We start from the raw sequence: 22295 nt of genomic DNA, 5'->3' as shown, positions 1-22295 counted from the left end.
GAAAGGCAAACATGTGCTCAGGGCTACAAAACATCCCATTTCTTATAGAGTGCATGTATACCACATGAGAATTTCTCTGCCAAGTCAGTACCAGCTCTGCTTAAAGAGGGCATGGGAATGGGCTGAGGATCGTGAGCTCATTTTCAGGATTTCCCAACCCTGTATAGGCCACCTGACATTTCTTGAAGTGAGGAGAGATACCTCAATTACTTGTGGTCACACATTGCATAGATTTTCAGCTCTTTTGAGGTGGTCTCTCTGGAACAAAATTTTGAGGCACGTCCATGCACCCAAGGGGAATTTTTGGTGAAAAGTAAATTTTGAATTATTTGAGAGGGATGCTCCCAAAACCACATGTACCCATGGTCCATATAATTCACATGCCTGGAAAACGGTATAAGTGACATTTTAGTATTGGGACTCTGCTTTTTTCATCAAAATTTCACCCAGATCTAAGATTCACATAAGCTCATTTTCACTTCCATGTCATGCTTCTCAAATTGAAACCATTATTCAAGCTTTTGGCATACATATTTGTCAAATGCAAGGACTTGATTGATAAAGAACTAGATGAACTTTTCTCATTTTAAATTATTTAAATTTGAAGATCTGTTTTTTATTTAAGAAATACTATTTACAGTTGGGTGGAGCTGATGAAGAAACTGCACTTGTATTGTTGCAAACTGCCATTTTCTGTGGCTTAACAATTGGCTAGTCACACTTTGTTAATTTATATTTTATTAATTTGGTGTGTGCTGTTTGCAATCTATTACTGAGCAATTCCTAAATTTATAATTCATTAGCCAGTGCAAAAGTACAACTCACATGACTAGATTCAGAGACCTCATGGGACTCATTCATTTGGGAGTTCTGTATTGACTGAGAGCATCGTTCAGTAACTGTTATATAGTAGGATTTTGATGTTCACCCAAAACAGCTGAAGTTTTGCATCAATTGAGAACCATCTGGGGCATCTATGAATTGCAAATAGGGAATTATGCAGATTGTGTCATTTCTACAAAGTTGGTTGAAGATATAAGAAAGGGCTTTTTGGTATTTATTAGTACTAACAAATATCTGGATGTCATTAGAAAAAAAAGAGGCTCTGGGGCCAGAATCTGAGTCTTCCTTGTCAGTCAGTAGAAGGATTCAAAACAGAACTTGTAAAAGTGGCTTTTTAAAGGTATAGTTCCAAGAATGTACAATCTGATATTATAGATTTATAGTCCACAAACCACTTTATTATGCTCTGGTTAGTAGATGATGTGGGACATTATGATGAATTAACCTATACAAGTTAAGCAAGCACACATGATATACTGCAGAGGATAATACAGACTCCAGGCTGTGGCTGCTAGCAGTGGAGACACCTTTACTCTTTTCTTCCCATGTTGTGCCTGGAATATAAAAACAGAACAGCTAAGCATCAGGTCAATACTCCATTCTTGCTGGTGTGTGTGTGTGCATGTGTGGGGGAAATATCAAACCATGTGTTCCCCCACAACACAATAAATTATTGTGCAAGGCCATGAAAAGTAAAAAGGCAAAATTTTCCACTCTGATTATCTGCCAGTTTGGATTCCACCAACCAGCATACCTCCATCCTCCAGCTGGAGCACCTTGTAGTTCTTTCTAAATTTAGCTGCTGCTGGAACAGCTCCCAGCTTTAAAGTAGACTTAATGCAAAGATTTAAATAAGGCTGGTGGGGGACTTCAGTACTATGGTGTTTTGTATCTGCTTATTGCTGCTGCATGATTTACTAGAGAAGATGGAGTTGAGGAAAAATACAGCTGCTTGTTCTTTTGCCTCTACAATCTTGTCTGTTCTCCCCAATGTCTCCTCACAGTCCCACATATATTTGGTGGAAGGAGAAGGTGGGAATTGAAGTGAAGAGGTCTAGGGGGTTTTCATACTACAGGATTACTATGCTATGGTTCCATTAAGAGTGCTATGATTCCATTGTTGTGTCCTGTGAAATCCTGGAATTTGCAGTTTGAGAGAGTTATTTAAAATATTTATCCAGGGAGTTCTAGTGGAACACAAACTATAATTCTAGAATTTGATAGGATGGAGCCATGACAGTTAAAATGAAATCTCTGATATAAATAGTTAGCCAAAAGATAATTTTGGCAGAGAAAAACATTACAAGTGTGGGTAGAGGCAGGATGGGTGGGGGAGTATTTCAGAACTTCTTACAGAAGCACTGTCAACATGTTTTTCCACCAAAACCCCATCATTTCTTGATAATCTACCAGTTTTGTAGATTTTGAATGCATTCCTTTCTGACAGCTGTATTGATGTAAGCCCCAAGAGTCCTTGAAGGAAAAGGTTAAAAGGCCACTCTATAGTCTTCTACCAAACAGGACGGTAAGACATCTCAATGAAATTTAGATTGAGCCAGTACAGTGCCCATAAAATATAATACAGAAAGCAAGGTCAGAGGTTAATGGAGTTATACCCTCATAAGGACTCTACATGATACTCCAGTCTTCTGAAAGGTATCATGGACCAGTGATCATATAAGGCTCAGAGCATACTCCGCAGCTTGAAAGGTGAACTAATAATTAATAAGAATTGGGATGTTGCTGCATCAGTTTGAAAATGGGAAATAGGTGTAAGAGGATTTCTTTAGCATGTAACTTGTTGCTGTTCACACTCACTTCTTTGTGGTGAATGAGCCATCAGATTGAGAAAGTAGCTGGATCTCATCTTACTGGTGCCACTCCAAAGCTCATGAAAAGAGTCAAGATGACCCTCAGCAGAGTTTGCAGGCCTGCTCTTTGATGTGTTCGGAATTATATTTGAAGAGCCTTTCTTAATACTTTCTATAACAATGCTATCAACACACATTAAATCAAGTTTGGGGAACATGTAAACCTCCAGATATTACTGGATAATAACTTCACTCTACTCTCGGCCTCATAATTGATAGTAAGAGATCATGGTAGTTGCAGTTCAACATCATCAGAATGGCCACATGTTTTTTATTTGTATATTAAACAATTTGGAGTATTTGTTACTTTGATTTATATACCTAGTAATCTACATCCACATAAATCTACAGCTACTACAATATGCAAAAACTACTCTTTAAAGCCCCCCCCCCCCGAAGTAACTTTTCCAATCTCTTCAGGTAACTTAGCTTTTATGTTGTAGCGATCTAGGTTTGTGACTTATATTTCAAATGAACCTCTCACCAACTGTGGGATTTAGTATCAAAATGGCAAAAGAAGTTCAATGTAAGGGCCTCATCACAAAGGCTAAACAACGTGTTATGCTTTGCCGGGCTTTGTGGTGAAAAGAGAGGCGCAGCAGGGTAAATCTGTCATACTGCATGCAGCTCCCTTTCAGCAGTGGTTTCCCCATCACATGTGGGAAATGTTGCAATTCTGCAGAGGATCCGTACTGGCTCCATTGGAGCCAGTACAACATGGGAAGCTTCCACCCTGGTTGGAGGCGGGCCTCCACTGGAAGTTACACAAATTTGTGTGATGGTCCGTGTGGGGGTCTGTCCCTAAACAGGATGGAAGCGTCGTAGGATGCTAATTTAGGTCAGTGTGATGAGGTTGTAAGTGAGCTGAAAATAATAGGCATGGGGATTCTTATGTTACTGATGGGCTCTATAGTATTAGTGGCTCACCCAGAAAGACAGTTTTAGGTTATCATGGGAAGTGCCATGAAGACATTCATTCAGTTTGTGGAGGTTGTGGAATACATGTATTCTGTGCAAAAGCGTATTAGGAAAGGGATGTAAATATGAGATATGTCATACTCTGTCTCATCTGCCCCTACCTCCAAATATGGCAAAACTGACAAATGTAAGAAATGTAACAAAGGGAAGACAAAATGAACACAGGAATACAGTATATCTACTTCAAATAAAAGTGGAAGTATTTTAGTGCCCAAAACAGACATGAAGGAGGTATGATAAAGTTTCATAAAATGAAAAAGTAGGATTTTCATTCTCCCTCATAAAATTAGAACTTAGGGTCACTCAATGAAATTGATTAACAATAGAATCAAGACAGGCAAAAGGAAGTATTTCTACACAGCATGCATATGTAATCCATGGACTTTTCCACGACAAGATGGGATGCTAGCCATCAGCACAGTTGTGTTAATCAGTACCCAAATACATGTGGGATTAGCTCTGTCAATGGCTACTCATCAAGGTAAGGCCACCAGGCTTGAACACATTATACTGCCCAATGCCATGTACTGGGGAAGAAAGTTCTTTTGGGGGTGTAGTCTGTAGACAAAACATACAAAATGGGGATCAGTAAACCACTCTATTATCATTTCCATCTCCCACTACTTGCAGAAGATAATGCATCTGAAGAACCTTTTGGATTAGCAGAGGTTTTTCACATGATTTATATATGGACATAGGAGACTCCCCACTCCTGAAAAGTGTGCAGAAATTACAGTAGAGTAGTCCTGATCATTGCTGCATTCCATCACCTTTAGGCTTTAAGGATCTAGTTGGATACTACAGGAAGCAAGATTTAGATGCACATTTGATCTGATTGAGTAGGCTACAGATTCTTGTTTTATGCTTTTATGTTAAACTAGCCGTTCCCTGCCACGCGTTGCTGTGGTCCAGCCTGGTGATCTGGAAAATAAAGTAATGATAAAGTGTTGTTTTCTAATACATGTAATTTCTTTATGCTTGTGGGTAAACAGTATTTCTTTGTCAGTGTTGATGTGGAGATTGTCTGATTTGCCTACTCTGGAACATGCAACATACAATTGTCCTTCTTTAGGGGTCCCTTTCAAATCTATGACACTATATCTGTGTGTGTGAATATCATATATATTCTATATCTATAGCTGGATGCTCTTTGTCAGGAGGGCTTTGATTATGTTTTCTTGCCCTGGTGGAGGGAGTTGGACTGGATGGCCTTAAGTATTTTCTGGTGGTCATGGGGGTTCTGTGTGGGAAGTTTGCCCAATTCTGTCGTCGGTGGGGTTCAGAATGCTCTTTGATTGTAGGTGAACTATAAATCCCAGCAACTACTACTCCCAATTGTCAAGGTCTATTTCCCCCCAAACTCCATTTATGTTCATATTTGGGCATATGGAATATTCATGCCAAGTTTGGTCCAGATCCATCATTGTTTGAGTCCACAGTGCTCTCTGGATGTAGGTGAACTACAACTCCCAAACTCAAGGTCGATGCCCACCAAACCCTTCTAGTGTTTTCTGTTCATCATGGGAGTTCTGTGTGCCACGTTTGGTTCAATTCTATCATTGGTGGAGTTCAAAATGCTCTTTGATTATAGGTGAACTATAAATCCCAGCAACTACAACTCCCAAATAACAAACTCAATTTTTTGAGTAAAGGATATACATTTGGGTTGTTAGGTGTATGCTGTCCAAATTTGGTGTCAATTCCCTCAGTGGTTTTTGAGTTCTGTTGATCCCAGAAACGAACATTACATTTTTATTTATATAGACTTGCATACTAATTGCCGAGGATATGGTTACCTGAAACTGTGGAAACAATTAAACATGATTAAATTGGTTTACTTAGTCTTAGAATATTGTATAGTTGTATTGGATGACCTAGCAATTCCAAGAGATATAACCTCTCTAGTAATTTTCTAGGTCTTCCAATCTGGGGGATGCATACCATAGATGGTATGCATCTGGGGGATGCATACCATAGAATCTCCTGGAAGACCTAGCAAATTCCTAGAGAAAGCATTTCCCCCTGGATGTTGGCAATTGGCTCCTTTAGGAATTATTTGCACTCATTGAGCCTGAACTCAACTATGACCTTTATCTCAGCCCATTGTTTTATGATGCTGTTTTTATTACTGTTTTATGACTGTTGTGTTTTATTATTTTTGTTGAGTGATTTTAACTGTGTCTCTGTTTTAATCTGTAATTGTTGGGCTTGCCCCTTGTAAGTCGCTCTGAGTCCCCTAGGGCAGATGGTGGCAGGGTATAAAAAATAAAGTTGTTGTTGTTATTATTATTATTATTATTATTATTATTATTATATAAGGGAAATGTTCAATTATGGGAGTTCTCCTTTATATAAGACAGCTTAACCATAATTAAATGTATAAATGGAACAAACAAAATCATGTGCATAATTGTTTACTTGCTATTGTTGTTGCTTAAGCATAGACAGGCTAGATTGTGCAAATCTACATGCCTCCAATTGTGGCATGGTTGTGTGAATGGAAGCTCCCTAAAATGAGCTCAAAAGCAAATTGAAAGTTAGTACAGTTTTTATTATATATGAAATGCCTAAAGCAGGCATGGGCAAACTTTGGCCCTCCAGGTGTTTTGTACTTCAAATAATTGTGGGTGTTGAAGTCCAAAACACCTGGAGGGCCAAGGTTTGTCCATGTCTGGCCTACATATAGGCATGTAGCTGGGGGGGGGGGGGGGGCTTGGTGGTGAAATTCTCATGGTGGTCCGCGAGAAGGCCTTACTGGTACATTATTTAAACTGTTATGTTTATTCATATCATGATCTGATCACCATGCTCAATATATCCCATATGCATGGGGGTATTGGGGTAACGATACAAAAGGTTTGCTAGGGTAGACCCTCTTTCACTCAGACTCAGCCCCCCCCCCGAAACTCAGCCCCCCTTCCCGAAACAAAATCCTGGCTATGGGCCTGCCTACATATATCAATGAAGGGTGGAAATGTTAAGTCTTACAACCTGATATGAACAATGTGATGGAATGCATGTTTGAGGGAACCAAAATATAATTGAAATTGAGGATGCTAATTTTATCTACATCTTTAGTTAAAATGAGCTTATGCAAGGGAGGATGAGGAGGACACAGGATTTAATTCTGCCACAGAGTCAGGAGCTTGGCTTGAAACTTAAGTGTATGTGTGTATTTGTGGCAGGGTTTAGTGGGGCAGTAAAATGCTAATGTGCGGATGGGATTTGTAAAATGAACTACACTAAGTCTGGTCTCATGTTTCCTATTTTCTGAAATATACAATCTAATAATGATCATAGCCAAACAGCATGTTCTCTCTGTCCCTTTTTCTACTACAAATAATGCAGTTTATTTCCTTTGAGAGTTAGGAATACAAATAGGGTGACTTAGCATTTCGTCCCTGTAAATTTCTTCCTTCCTATATTTTTCTTTCTTTTATTTCCCTAAAATCATGAATGTTGCTTTTTTCATTCAGAGATGTAAAATACGAAAGCAGCTTGCAGGAGTTAAGCATGCAAATCTTATTATTTGTGAATGGATTTAATCTAGCTTTTTTCCTTTCCCATACCTATTCTCAAGAGCAAATAGTATCATCCTATTCCTGGTCTGCAGACTAGAACAGCCATTTAAATCAAAAGTGGAAATTTTGATCTGAACGGCAATTGGGGAGCTACAGAAACTGTATACAGAATGCAATACATCCACTGTCTGAAATTCCTCTGAACGGTTGTAGATGGAGGCAAAATAACCTTTAATTTTACACTTATCATAGTCTGAGTTTGTATCTTATTATTTTGTTTCCAATTGTTTTTTTTTTTTTTTCATAATGCCTGGAGAATTATAGATGTGTTAAGAAAAACAAGAGAAAATGCTAGAATGACAAAATGATAGAGAGGAGAAAACTGTTCCTAACAAATAAGGATTATTTATTCAAAAATGAAAGAGGGAGAAAGAGAGAGAATTTCAAGTGTTTTATTGCTATCATGTGATTTCATATCTTTTTCATAATACGTGCTTGGTAAGAAGAGTTACATGATTTTAACCACATATTTGGTTATGCCGAATTCAAAAGAATTCAAAAGAATCTAGGTGTTCTCATAAACAGCAAATATCCACATTGAAGTCCCGACCCAACTATGAGTCTCATCTGGTGACTTTGACCCTCAGCCTGATCCACATAATTGGGCAGTTGTGAGGATACAGTAGGGAGAATGAGATCCTTGTATGCTGCTTGGTTAGGTAAAAGGTGGAATGCCATTTTGAATTCCTTGGTGGCAAAAGGTGGCGGCGGCCAATCCCGTAAACTGGGCGTTCTCTTAACAGAATGACCCTCTACTTATTCATGGTTAATACTAAAATACATAATTTTGGCTGCCAAACCTACCCTTGATTTATACATGAGGTAAACTTATACCCAAGTATGTGCAGTAATTGGAGATATTGGAACTGAACTCAAATGCAAATCATACATCCTCCAACTAAACTTTTGATTTCTGAGCAGCTCAGATGGTGGAACTGCTGCCTTATAAAACAGATTCAATAGACTCGGGTATCTATGGAATATGAGAGTCCAATTTTAAATTCCCTAAAGATCTCATTGAATAATTTGGTGAAACTCTTTTGAGTATTCTTCTGTCTTGTCCCTATTAACACATTTCTAAGAATTATTTTTCAGTCACGGGCCTATAATTGTTCTAAAGGTATGTAAATGTATCCAAGGATCAGAAAAGTTACCCCTTTATAACACAGCCATAGCTATGGCAGTATGACCATTGGCCATGCTGCCTGTGGCATTTTATGAGTCTGATAAATATTTTTTCCAAGATCCCGATGCTTCAAGTGGGCTTCTGGTTGACTAATATGAGGATAAAATATTAGATGAGATGTGCATTGTTCTGACATCTGGGTAATGCATGTCAAGATTTTATTATGCAGAACTTGCTCACATTTTGGTCTGCACAGTTCTGTGCAAGTATGTCAGAGCAGTGAATGGTTATAAAATTTAATCTGCTATCACTATGCACTAAAGTATCTGAACATTTGTGATCAAGCAACCCTATATACAGCAGTACTTTTAATGTTGATTTTGGGTTGAGTAGGGACTGAATGGATGGACACTGACAGTGGATTAAGCCTGTGTACAGATTGTTAATGAACATTAGGCAGCAAAATCGAACAGTGTTTTTCCCCCTTGCATCTATTTGTGCTTATTCAAATGAGGCTGGAAATATATGGAAAAGAGAATGAGCAAGGGAACTGACATTAGTTAGATCTCAGAGGCTAAGGCAGGAGTGCTGAACTGAAAGAATTGAGAGAACAAATCTCCCTTTTTCAAAAGATAAAATTCTAATAAAAGAAGGAGAAGAGAACATCACGAGAATGCAGAGATCAATAATCCACTGTTATTCAGTGCTGGAAAAAAACCCCTCAGACACATTACCTTAGTTAATACAAATATTTATGTGTCCAAAATCTAACAGTTACTTACCTTCAAATTTCCTAATGTGTATTTCATACTTCATCCCCTCAGTCCAGAGTATCTCTTTGGAATGGGGTTTCTAAGGAAATACAGTCCCTACTTTTCTCATTCTTGTTCCAATGGAAGGGTGTGCATTTGTACTATCCAGACTATTCTCTGAACAATGTTTCTTGGTCATGCTCTTGCCTGATAGTCCCAGAGCATGACATAATTCATTGAACTGGATTTTTATATATTGATGTTAATAATGAATGCAGAAAACTTGTCTGTGTTGTTTGTACACAAAGCTAAATCCATGTCTTGTTTACCCCCAAGTTTTTTTCATTATGTTATCAATTAATAAAAATGTTAAGTTCAAAAATAAACTATCAAATTAAAGAGATTTACATAATGTATCAAAGCCAATAAATGCTAAGTTTCAGAGCTGCCTGATTCTCAAACAGATCTCTTCTTTATCTCTGCTCTGCACTCTCCTCCCAGCAACCTTCTCTTGTTGTTTTATTCTGTCTATCCTCACAAGTTCACAGGGATTAAACCAAGGTGTTGAGATGGATAGTTATGGACTCTTAGCTTCAATAGCTTACAGTCTAATAAAAAAGAGCACACTGGCAGTCTGTAATATGTTTCATGCCTGACAAAACTATCCCAGAAGCTGGCATTGGAGATAGGAGAATCCTGACTCGTTCTTCCCTGAGATCTAGCATGCAAGGAGGCACACTATGTCACATCTATTAACACATCCACATGGCAGCTGCCTATATTCCAGGTCAGGAGCAAAAGTACATTTGCAAACATTGGTAATGATCCTGGGAAAGGCATAAAGCTTGGAAAGGTAGTGTCAAACCAGATGTGATGGGGAATAAATATTCTTTGTGATTTAACTTTTTCTCCATAATGGGATTTTCTAAAATATATGTGCCATCACAATCAGATTTGCACATTTAAACTATGTTTATCTTCTTTTTAAAAAAAATATTTTTATTGGTTTTGCAATATAAAAAATACATATAACATACATGTGGGGAAGAGAGATGGAAAAAGAAAAGGTGCAGGGGTAACAATATCCACGTTACAAGAAAACCAGCAGACAAACTGACGAACAAAAAAACCCAGTGCCAATCCTCCCACCCCCTCCCCCCTCCCTTTTATCTTCTGATTACCAATCATATAGCACAGTATAGTAGATGCAGATGTAGCTAGTAAGATACTTCTGTCAGGTAAAATATGTGCTGTAATGAGTAGAATCATGTGCACTTTTCAATGTTGTTGAAGTGCAGCTTCCAGCCTTTTTTTTACCTAAGACAACAGCATTCTTGACACTTGTGGTCTGACAACATTTGGAGGGCACTATGCTATGGCAAACACATATTTTTCTTCTATTGAGGGAGTAACCCCCCAAAGGTTCTTCTAAACATATCATCTAGTTTCATACTTACTTTTAAAAATGAATGAATTATAGTTGTAACTTCACGGCTCAACTTCAAAAGTAGTAAATATTATTCATACAATAAAAAACACTTCATTTTCTTTTTCTTTTCTTTTTCCACATATATTATATTGCAAATATATGAGGAATGGCAAAGGGTACAATGATAGCTATAGAACAGGGACATTTTTAACATCTTATATCTTCGTTTTCCATTGCTGTGTAATTTTCTAAAATGTAAAAAAAAAAAGGGGGGGGGGGAGGAACATTTATTTTCTAATCCAAAACAGAAGGACAGAAAAGCGGGTGTACTGTGTTTTGAAACAAAGAAGATAGAATAGTTGAGAAATTGAAAATAGAAAGCCCTAACTAACTCTTCCTACCCTGTCTCTGCTGTTATCTTCCTAATCAAAAAATCTATTATTTTTGTCATAAAACTTCTTATAACTGGTAGATTAACTTTCCAGTATCTCTTTGAAATCTTGCAAGGATTCTCTTATTCTTGTTAGTAACTTCTCTATTTTTTCTTTTCTTGTTATTTCTAAATCTCTATTCTACTGATTTTCCCTTGGTGCTATAGAAAACCCAATATTTTCATTTTCTTTTCTACTTTTAAATAGTTAATAAAAGGCTCCCAATCTTCTTTAAATTTGGAAACATCTGATGTTGTGATTTTGTAAGTCTGATCAGTTTGTCCATTTCTGCCAGATCCATCATGTTTGTAATCCATAAATTTTGAGTGGGAATTTCCTCTTATTTCCAGTAATCGCAAATAATAAAAAGCTCTTCTCCTTTTGTTTGGCGAGTCCTGTCCATCTATATTTAAGAAGATATCCTCAAGGTCCTCAGCTTTGAAATAGTAGATGATAATTTAATTCTTCTTCATTTTGTGGAGTGGCCTGCTGCTGTAATTGAACATCTTCTTTATCCAGGGTCTGTTGAGGTTGCCATCTTTCTGCCCTCCCAGATGTTCTCTTTCTCCTTTGTCCTCTGATACTTCTCTGAATCTAGGTCTTTTCCAAATCTCTCATAGAAGTCCTGGGCCTTCATGACTGATGATAACCAAAATCTTTGTTTGTTATAAGATACCATCAGTCATTCTGGGTTCCTATCTGAATCTGTAGCTTTTCTTCTTAAGTTTATCTGTCAGGAAGAAGTAATCTTTCTTTTCCTTATTGCCTGAGATAGAAGTTATCTTAATACTGCAATCTTGGTATTTCCTATTTCAATTGGATCTTTGATGTGGACTTGCAAAACCTTGGACTTCATCACATTGACCATCTCAAGCATCCTAGGATGGTTCCAGCCTGCTTTGGGGTTGGAGTTCCCTGCCTGCCATCACACAACATCATGTGATTTCATAGGGTGGCCCCACCCCCAACCAGGATGCTTCCCTCCAAACATGGGAGTCTTCCCATATCGTGTTGGCTTAAATGGAGCCAACATACATCTACCCATTTTGGGTGACATTTCCCCCATGTGATGGGGGAAGGATCATCACACCAGAGTGGTGTGCAGGGTGATGGAATTGCCCCATGCCTCTTGTTTCACCAGGCTTGCTGACAAAATGGAATGGGGGGGGGGGGGCTTCCCCAAGTGGTAAGGTCATTCGTCACATACTTTCTTTTTTGTAAGCAACACAATTACATCACTTGGAAGTTTATTTCTTATGCACAATTCAAAGTGCTGGCTTTGGCCTATAAAGCCTTAAATGGCCCCCGGCCCAATTTACTTGTCTGCACACATCTCCCTCTATGAACTATTGTGGAGATTAAGATCTTCCAGGGAGGCCCTGCTCTCTGCGCTGCCATTTTCTCAGGTATGATTGGGAGGGATGAGAGAGAGAGAGCCTTCTTAGTGATTGCCCCTTGGCTATGGAACTCCCTTCTTAATGAGATTAGGTCAGCCCACTCCCTCTTGTCCTTTAGAAGGATGATAAAAACTTGGCTGTGGGACCGTATTTTAAATGGAGGATTTTAACATCAAGATAAGTGAGTTTAATGTTTTTGTATGTGTATAGTCTAGTATGTTTCGGCATTGAATGTTTGCTGTTTATATGTCCCCTTCAGGGTGAGAAGGGCAGAACATAAATGCTTTTAATTAATTAATTAATTAATATTGGGATTAGACCATAAAGTTCCTGTCAGTTTGAATCTTGATCACTTGCTCTGGTCTGCCAAGTATTCTAGCCACAACTTCTGTTATTGCCATATCAAGTTCATGTACAGACTCAGGTATTTCTCTCAACCTCGAAAATAATTCTCTTTGCACATACTCTAATCTTTGGAGTTAGATTGAATTGCTTTGCAAATCCATTTCAAACTACTTTTGTGCCTCTTCAATTACCTTTATTTTCTGTTTTTGCTGTTCCTGTCACTCTAAAACACCACTCATTTTGTCTACCATCTGTTGCGTATCCCTCTTCATATCTTGTTGCTCTTTCTGTAAGTAATCTTCAGCCCGTGTAATTCTCTTGTCAATCCTGGCTTCCAGATTTTTCATTCCATCTATAATGGTTTTTAATTAGGTCAAGATTTCCCTCATTGGATCTTCTTGTGGGAGAGAGTCTTTTCTGGTCCTTCTGATCCCTGAATGTTGATCTTATTGACATCATGTCTGCAATTTTTGAAGATTTGTTGTAGTGCCTCTTTCAGCCACGGTCACCTTTAGTACACTGTTTCTTGTTGCCCTTTTAGTTGTCACCAAGTTTTCTGTGTTTCAAGCTCTATGCTTTTCTCTTATGGTTTAATCTCTATGGTTCATTTCTATTATTCCTCTCTATGGTCTCTTCCTGTCTTATTTGCTGTTTGGAATCAGTCCAGAGGCTCCATGTGGTCCCATGATGTTATGGCTATTGAGTTCTTAGGTATGTTAAACAATTTTAATTCTCATAGCTCTTATAGCATAATCTTTAACAAATTAGTTCACTTTCACCCTTTGTAACTGGGCTCACCAGATAATTTCATCAGGCAGACTTAAAATTCTTTTGAATAAAAGTTCCTTTTGAAAATCTCTACAATTTCCAATGGATGAAAAGAAATGCAGTTTACTTCTTAGATAGGTTTTTCTCAATGAAGTTGGTAAATTTACATCAGATTTAAGGTCATCTTTTTGTTTATTTCTTCATAAGTATAGCACTTTAAGAAGTTAATCAGAGCTTATTTTGTCTGCTTCTGTTTGCATGATAACATTGCTGGGGTGTGCAATATCTCCCCCTCCTCCTGTTTCAGTGGGGAAGGTGATAGCCAAGGAAGCTCCCTGGATCCTGAATCAGTGTCTGACAGCTGTCATGGACTGGATGAAGCTTAATCCTGACAAGAAAGAGGCCCTCCTGGTCATTCATGGGGTTGAATTGGGTATAAGGTGGCAACCTGTGGTCGACGGGTTACTCTCCCCCTGAGGACACAGGTCTGCAGTCAGGGGGTCCTCCTGGATTCAGTGCGGACACTTGATGCTCAGGTGTTGATGGTGGCTGGGAGGGCCTTCACACAATTAAAACTTGTACAAAGATCAGTAGCTAGATTACTAACTGGGGCTAACTATAGGGAGGACAACACACCCCTATTGAAGCATCTCCACTGTCTGCTGATAAGTTTCCGGGCCCAATTCAAAGTGCAGGTTGTCACCTATAAAATCTTCATGGTTCAGGTTCAGCCTATCTTCATGATCTCATCTCCCCCATAAACCAGTGCAGGCTCTAAGATCTGCCAGGGAGCTCTCCTCTCAGTCCTGCCCCCATCTCAAGTGTGGTTGGTGGGAATGAGAGAGAGGGCCTTCTCAGTGTCCCCCCAAGCTATGGAACTTAGACAAACCCCCACATTACAACATTTCCAGAAAGAGCTAAAAACTCTGCTCTTTCTGCAGGCCTTCGATAAAGCTTAAGATTGCAGCCAGATCACTATCTTTAGCCAGAGAAGGCTAAATCGATTGGATCTTCTAATTAACCACTATTGCCAAATTGTATTGATATGTTTGGTTTTAAATGTGTTCTTTGTTTTAATGTTGTTATATATTTATATATTGTATGGCACCATTGTGTGCTTGTAAGCCACACAGAGTCCCTTTGGGAGATGGTGGTGGGGTATAAATAGCAGATTATTATTATTATTATTATTATTATTATTATTATTAGATTCTTGAAGAATTTGGGTCTGTCTTTTTTCTTTCTGAAAAAGTATTTCTCAATTCCATAAGGTTGATAAAACCCCAGGGATGTCTCAGTGCTCAGCTAGCTCACAGCTCCATTTTCTTCGCCAAAGTAACCATTTTCACATTTCTCAAAAGGAACTGAAATAGTTCCTGTCAGTTATGAAACAAGCCACTAGCTCCAAAGGGAAGTTAGGGTTAACAGTACATGAGAAATGTTGTTATCCTGAGTTAAATTTTACTACAGTTCATATATAGTATAGTCACTCTTTCACTAGGGAGGGAGAAAGAGGAAAAATAATGTAAACATGTGTTACCAATGGAAAATGTTTCGAATGCTTGTATAATTTTGTGTAGCAGTATACACAATAATTTTGTGTAGCGCTATATACTCTCTGCCCTCAAACAGAAGGGAGGCAATTGAACCCCCACCCCAAATAACTGTGATGCCTTTCCCCTGATTTAAGGAAAACACTTGGTTGTTGGGATCCAGGAGATTTAGGAAATATTATAGAGCAATAGTGTTATAATGTTGAAAAGACAACCCAAAACAGAAGGGAGGCAGTTGAACCTCAAGAAAAAAATGACTGTGGTGCCTTTCTCCTGACTTAGAGAAGGCACCTGGGGATTGAGGTTCAGGACAGAAGTTTTTTTGAGAGAGAGAGAATAGATAAAAGTGACCAAAAAACCCCCAGCACTGAAAGGCTTTCTCTCATGTTTCACACAGTTACTTTATTAATTTCTCTTTCTCCCTCCCGCCCAAGCTTTTTCCTTCTTTCTTCTTTCTCTCTCTTGCTCTTCTCTCTCCCTCCCTCTCCCAAAATCTTTTCTTCCTTCTCCCTTCCTCCCTTCCTCCCCTCTCCAAACCTCCTTTGGCTCCCAATGCCTTTGCCTGCCTACCTTTCCACCCACCCAGCAGCAGCAGCAGCAAAAAAAACAAAAACAAAAAAAACAAAAAAAAGATCCCAACCACCCTTGTCCCTGGCTGCAATGAGTCTTTCAGTCATGTGCTTGGGTTTATAAGCAGCAATGGCTGCCGGTTGCTGCATAACCCCTCCCCTTTACAAAACGTAAGCTCTGATTGGCTGGGAGACAAGCACAAAAAGGCTTTCTCATACTTCCAAGTTGACTTCTGAGCCATTGAAACAAATGGCCCGGGTCGCTTTGGAACCACAGGGGATTTCTGACTTGCTAATGTGCGTTGGAACCCAGTTCGGAAGTGTGAAACTTCTGACTTTAGTTCCAACATCTGCAACTTCCGAACAAATTTGCCCATGCCTACTAAAAAAACTTGTGGAAAAATGAGTTTACTGTAAGAAATTAGTTACTTTTAAGTAATTGCAAACATTGAAACATCAGGTACTCATCTCCCTTTCTCTGTTATTCCTATGTTAACAAACAGAATGTTATACAGATCATATTTTCATTTTCAAGGATCTATCAATCAAGAGTGATGATATACCAGAGACCAGTGGATCGAATCCCTAAAATAAATGCCACATGGCCCTGCACTGTACTTGTGACCTTGAATGAAAACTGGCTCATAATCTCATAATTGCAATTATGATTTGTTAGCATGGCAATCATGTCAACTGTCAAGCATATGGCCTTTTTTTAATAAGCAAGATGTAACCAGCAGTGGAAAAAAAGAACTTACAGTCATAGTCCATTTATTTATATACAGCATTTCCCACAAATACGTTGTGCACAATTTAAATGCAGTAACCACAATTATAATACATTACAATCTTTCATTAACAATTATAGCCCATTTAAAACATATCAATCAATGCGATGAGCTTGTCACAACTCCTCTGAAGGAATCACTTGGCTCCATGAGGCTGCTATTTGATAAGTTTGGGTTGGCTCCATTGATAATATTGAAACCAGATGATAGTAAAGAACTATGAAACAGCAGTAATTTCCTACAAATTGGCAAATAAGTGATAAATAGATCTGGAGTGTACAGCAATGTCCCTTTGATGATGAACTGCTGTCTTCATTGTCCTTGATACAGCTTTCAACCATTAAAAATAATTAAATATCCCAGAATTTGGAACTTGTATTTGCTTTATAGTTATTGTTCATATGGTTATTCATAAGCTGCTCTTGATTAACCTCTTACTTCCAGGAGCTTCTCTTGCCACGGAGAATTCATCTTTCCAATATCTGGCATTTGTATTGACAAGACATTATACTTTCTGCTTATTTTCACTATGAATATTTGGACAACGTGACCAAGACAGTGTTTGTGTAAAGCTGGGGGTTAACTCTTATATGTCAGAAAGTGAGACGATGCTATAAGGCTGACTTTTTCAAATATATGCCCAGTCCCCAAATTCTCAGGGGCTGTGTTGGATATTGAAAAGTGACAGCTCTGGTGCCTTATTGATAAAGGAGCCTTGCTTGCTCTTCATTGCAATCTGAAAGTTTAAAGCAAAGAGGGACAAAGTAGGGCCTAAAGGCTGCCCCCTCACTCCGGTGTCCCTGAAGCCTCCTACCAATTCTCCAAGGCTCCCTAACACACATTTATTTTAATAAGCATCTTGTTACAATTCTGACCCCAAACTGTGAAAAACACTCTCCAAATGTATGAAAACACAGAAAATGCCCTGTATTGCTCCCATACACTTCTGTTTTCCTCTGCAGTTTCTCTCAAAATGGTGACAAGAAGTTAAACAGCACAATTTCACCATTTCAAGAGGAAACAGGAAAACTGAGTTATTTGGGATTACTATGGGGAGGGTGAAATTTTGGCGAAGTCTGAGAGGTATATGGGCTTCTTGACCCCTTGCTGTTGCCTACCCTTGATTTAAAGAAATGCTGTCATATCATGATTTAATTTCTAAGCCATGGGGTCTAAAATTGTCCCTTCCATTTTCTTCAGGAGTTTACAGCTGGACAGGCATAATTTTCAAGATATCAAAGTCTGGTGATGGATTACTGCAGGCCCCTGGTTGTAGGAGTGACAGGTCAAACTATTATCCATTTCTATGGTACAAAACTCTGCCACAGAAATGGGATGCACAGCAGAAACAAAATCCTAAAATATTATATTCTTTTGTTATAGCAACTCAGGAACCTGGTTTTATATGGGGAAATCTTTACAAGTAGGAACTCGCCTTTCACAGTATAACTCTTGAATTTGTTTTTAAAAATCAGTGTTTATCTGAAAACCATCTGAAAACCACTCTTGTCTCAAACATTTACAGGACAAAAATGCATTTTTTCTTACATGCAAGACTAAAATATGCCAAAAGATTTCTGTCTTCTAATTGAGATAGGTAATTAGTTTTTTATATTTAAAAATGTTGCAGTTTGAGGCTTTTTGTGAACATTTCACTAAAGCATTTGTTCACAGACAAATTAATTTTGTGTGAAATCATATTTTGTCAAAAGTACATTTTTGTATATACAAGAACATTTGTGTGTAAAATAATGTGTTTTGTGTGTAAACCTCCTCTGCACTAATTTTGTTTTGCCAAAAAATGTTCTGAAATGGGAAAATGGCCATAGTACTTGGTACTTTTTTCAGTGTAGTCACTCAGTATGTAGAGGCAACTATTCTTATTGAAAATAAGAGTATTTGTGAATGGGTTTTTTTTTTTTTGTTTTGCATTCCTTTGTGCTCCATCAGAAAACTTGAAACTAGGCAATACTTACAAATCAGAAAATATGAAGTATACAAAAATAAATCTACAGCATTTTAAGAAATAAAAATGGATATTTTTTCTATGAAATGTCAGGTGATTCTTCTGCTCCGAGTGAAAATTTTGGTCCTACAACTGTTTTGCCCCACATGAAATGGGTAATGGCAAGGGATTGTAGTTTCACAGTTTAGATCCTCTGCAACATGAGAGGTTCCTTGTTTCTGCCATAGCATCATCAATGAGCAGCCATCAATATTAGCAAAGATTACATATAAACTGACTTTCAGTCTCTTTTTCTTTTTACTTTTCCTTTTGATGATAGCAGTTATCCTTTGCTAACATTTTCTTACCATTGTCTCTATGCTTTTCTAATAGAAAAGGGGCAATTTTCTTCTGGAATGTTTACTCTGCCCACCTCTAGCACAGCAGCCCTGTGATAATTATTCTGACCTCTGTATGAATAGGGATCTTTTTGTGGCAAGTGAGCACCAGAGTTGTTATTTCCTATGCAAATTGAGGCCATCATTTATAGCGAGAAGTTCTTTCAATGTTTCATCCTCTGCTCTCTCCTCTTTCTTCCTTTGTTCTGCCAGGCGTGCCTGATCTTTGGACAGAGATGTTGAGAGTTAAATCTTATCAAGCCAGAGCAGATATTCATCCAATTTTCCTTTTGGTCTTTCTGGCTTGCTTTTAGAAAATAACTGTTAATTAGCTGCTTCTACAGACCCCTTCAGGAATTGGCTCAGTGATCAGGTTTCAAGGTTCTCATTGCTGTAGTCCAAAGTTCAAGCTAATGCAGAGGAAAGGCTGCAATTAAGTTGGCCATTGGGTCATCTTCTAAAACTTCCCAAACAGGAAATACACAAAAACATTCATCACATATTTATTTTTCAACTTGGAAGATAAAATTGTGCAAGGACACAGTAAGTTAGGGTTGCCAGGTGAGTATGAGATGGGTGCCCTGTTGATGTAACATTTAGCTGATCTTTAGTCAGGAAAGCTTACCTTCCTGATAGGAGAACATACAACACTTTTTGCTCCTGAACTACATTTTATTGTCCAGTGGAAAGTGTGTGCATGTATGAGAGCAGTATAGAAGTATTCTGCTAAATTCCTGTAGCTAAATGAATAGAAATGAGGACCCTGAGAGATCACCAAGAATAGAGAATGATGGTCAATTCCCACACTGGCTGGGTGATTCACCCTATTTTAAGTCACACTTATATAACTGACCAAACACAGAAATCAAAACATAGTAAATGAGTTATTATAATCATGGCATAGATTGCACCTCCCCATGCAATCTCTGCCAAAAGAACCCCAGACTCATGGTTGTCTTGGTCATTTTTGTTCAGCAGTTCCACTAACAATACCATTCTGTTCAACCACAGGGAGCGTCTGTGTGGCACAATCAGTGAAGATCCCCCGAGAGCCCAAATCAGGAGAGTTTGATAAGATCATTCGACGTCTTTTGGAAACATCCCATGCTCGAGCAGTCATCATATTTGCCAATGAAGATGATATAAAGTAAGAGGGTAATGCTTATATTTGAAAAATTGTGTGGCAAGGAAAGAAAAAAAGAGAAAGGGAGAGACAAAGATAGTGGGAGAGGCAGGGTAAATTTGGAGGGTGAATGATAAAAGAACAGGAAAGTTCAATATCTCACAGAATGAATATGCTTGTGTGTCTGATTGTCTATCTGTCCATCACCCCCTAGATCAGAGCCTGTGAAACTTATTTTTGAAATACAGCTCCCAGAATTATCCTTTTGGTTATTGTTGCCTGATTCTGGAAGCTGTAATCCAAAAAGGATCAAATTTTAAATTCTGATTGACTGACTGATTAATCAGTCTCTATTTCACATTGTTATGGTTTATCAAAGTGGGCAATACTTATTTCCTACTATATTCACTCAAAATCTTTGTAGTCGAAAAGAGTACTGGCTGAAATTCTGTTGGAGATTTATGTATATAACAACATAGTAATTGTGCTTTGTGATTAGTATGTTTTCTTTTCAATTAGCATATTCATAAAAACAATGAAACAAATCTATCTATCTATCTATCTATTCATGAACCAATGCAATACTTCCTAACATCTATATAATATTCGTGTTTGGTTATGCTCTCACCTCCTTACACCCCTCCCAATGTAGTGACTTCCTGTCTCTTGGGTTGGAGACATTCATGTATAATTCTGTTCTTCCTTTCCATTACATTGCTTTTCTATTCTTCCTTCTGGACTGATATTTATTATTTATAAATTCCCTACAAATGGAAGCAGAACTGATAAAGGATTCTATGATTAAATGGGCACAAAATATCAGGCATAATATAAACTAGATAAATGGGGAGAAATGTGGACTATTGACCTAAAGAAAATTTGGTGCTACGACTTTAGATAATTTTTTTAAATAAAATTATGAACAGGTGGTACTTGACCTCAGCCAAATTAGCTAAAATGCATAAGGAAAGAAACAACAAGTAATGGAAATGTAGAGAACAAGAAAGAACTTTCTTCCACATGAGGTGGACTTGTATAAAAGCAAGAGAATTCTGGGGTAAGGTACAAAAAACATTGCAGGAGATTTTTCAATGAAAGATACAATTGGAACCCAAATTATTTTTATTGGGAATGTCAGCTAATCAAACAAAAGCATTAAACTATAAAGTATTGCATTACATGACCATAGCAGCAAGACCAGTATACGTACTGTTTTGGAAGAAGGCAGACCTCCACACAATAGAAGGTTAAAGTCTTTAAAATAGCAGAAATTGACAAATTAGCAGTGATGAACAAAGAAAAAAATACAAAAACTTTATCGAGGACTGGGAACCATTTCTAAATTTTGTAAAAAAAAGGGGGGGGGGAAAGGAAAAGTAATTGTGCTTTGAAGTGAATCCTGTCCCAATCATTCTAATCTGCACTTACTGGGAAGCAGCTGCTGCAATCAATGGAGGTCTGTTCTCTTGTCAATCAGGAAACTACTGACTGATCTCTCCCCTTCCACTGACTTATCTTCAGTGTGACAGGCAGAAGCAGGATCCCTGTTAGATTTTCTGTACTGGAGATCAGTCATGTAAGGGTGACTGGGAACATCAACCAGCTGATTCCTAATGGAGAGGGGAGTAGTCCCCTGTCAATCACAGCAGATGCTTCCTGGTGAATGCAGATTGAAGGAATTTAATGGTCCATGCATAGGCCCTAAATTGGGAGCTATGTGGGGATCATGGATACAAAACAGCCATGAGTTAATAACTCTAGGTTAGGCATTTGCAACTGCTGAACAGGATTCCATTCAACATTTAAATAATCAATCAAATTGAATAAGTCAGTCAGTTTATCTCTCTGTCATGTTGTTCTGAATGACCAATGTGGGTGGCATGTCTGTGTCATTGTCTTTCCTCCTAAACCCTGTAATCCAAAAGAAAGATATTTCCAATTGGTTGGATCAATGAATCAATCGGTTTGCTGTCTGTCATTCTCTGAATGATCAAGGTGGGCAGTAGATCTGTATTATTGTGTTCACTCATCATTTTGTTTCTTTCTTCTATGTCCTCTCAAGGTTTAATATTATATACAGTTCCATGTGAGACAAATGAATAATAAAAATTCTGTATACTGACTGTCAGCACTATGACAAGAGCCATATTCTTGCTCTTAAGATTACACTTTCTTGAGCTCATGAGTCTACCAACACATGTCAGATAGTGATGTATCCCTCGTGCAGCTATGCATGACCCCAGTGTCATCTAAAGTGTCATTGTACTGTACAAAAGCTACATTTCAGAGGGAATGATTAATAATGGTTACATCAAATGGGTGAGGGTCTGAATGCCTGGAGTTTGTTTGTGTGGGAGGTCAGTTGAAATTTTGATGAGAAGCCCATTCTTGATTGTGC

At 38.1% G+C, this 22295-nt stretch overlaps 1 protein-coding gene across 1 annotated transcript in view; it reads left to right on the top strand.

Moving 5' to 3' along the window:
* The window catches only part of GRM4 (glutamate metabotropic receptor 4), a 395801-nt gene that overhangs the window by 257338 nt on the left and 116168 nt on the right, over positions 1 to 22295 (top strand). Inside the window, exon 4 of the mRNA XM_060773126.2 lies at positions 19786 to 19921. Within this exon, the coding sequence (XP_060629109.1) occupies positions 19786 to 19921 (136 nt within the window). The remainder of the gene's footprint in view (positions 1 to 19785; positions 19922 to 22295) is intronic.

This window comes from Anolis sagrei, chromosome 4 (assembly GCF_037176765.1).
Source record: "Anolis sagrei isolate rAnoSag1 chromosome 4, rAnoSag1.mat, whole genome shotgun sequence".
Classification (NCBI taxonomy): domain Eukaryota; kingdom Metazoa; phylum Chordata; class Lepidosauria; order Squamata; family Dactyloidae; genus Anolis; species Anolis sagrei.
Note: the sequence above shows the minus strand (reverse complement) of the source record. Positions and strands in the feature narration are given on the sequence as shown.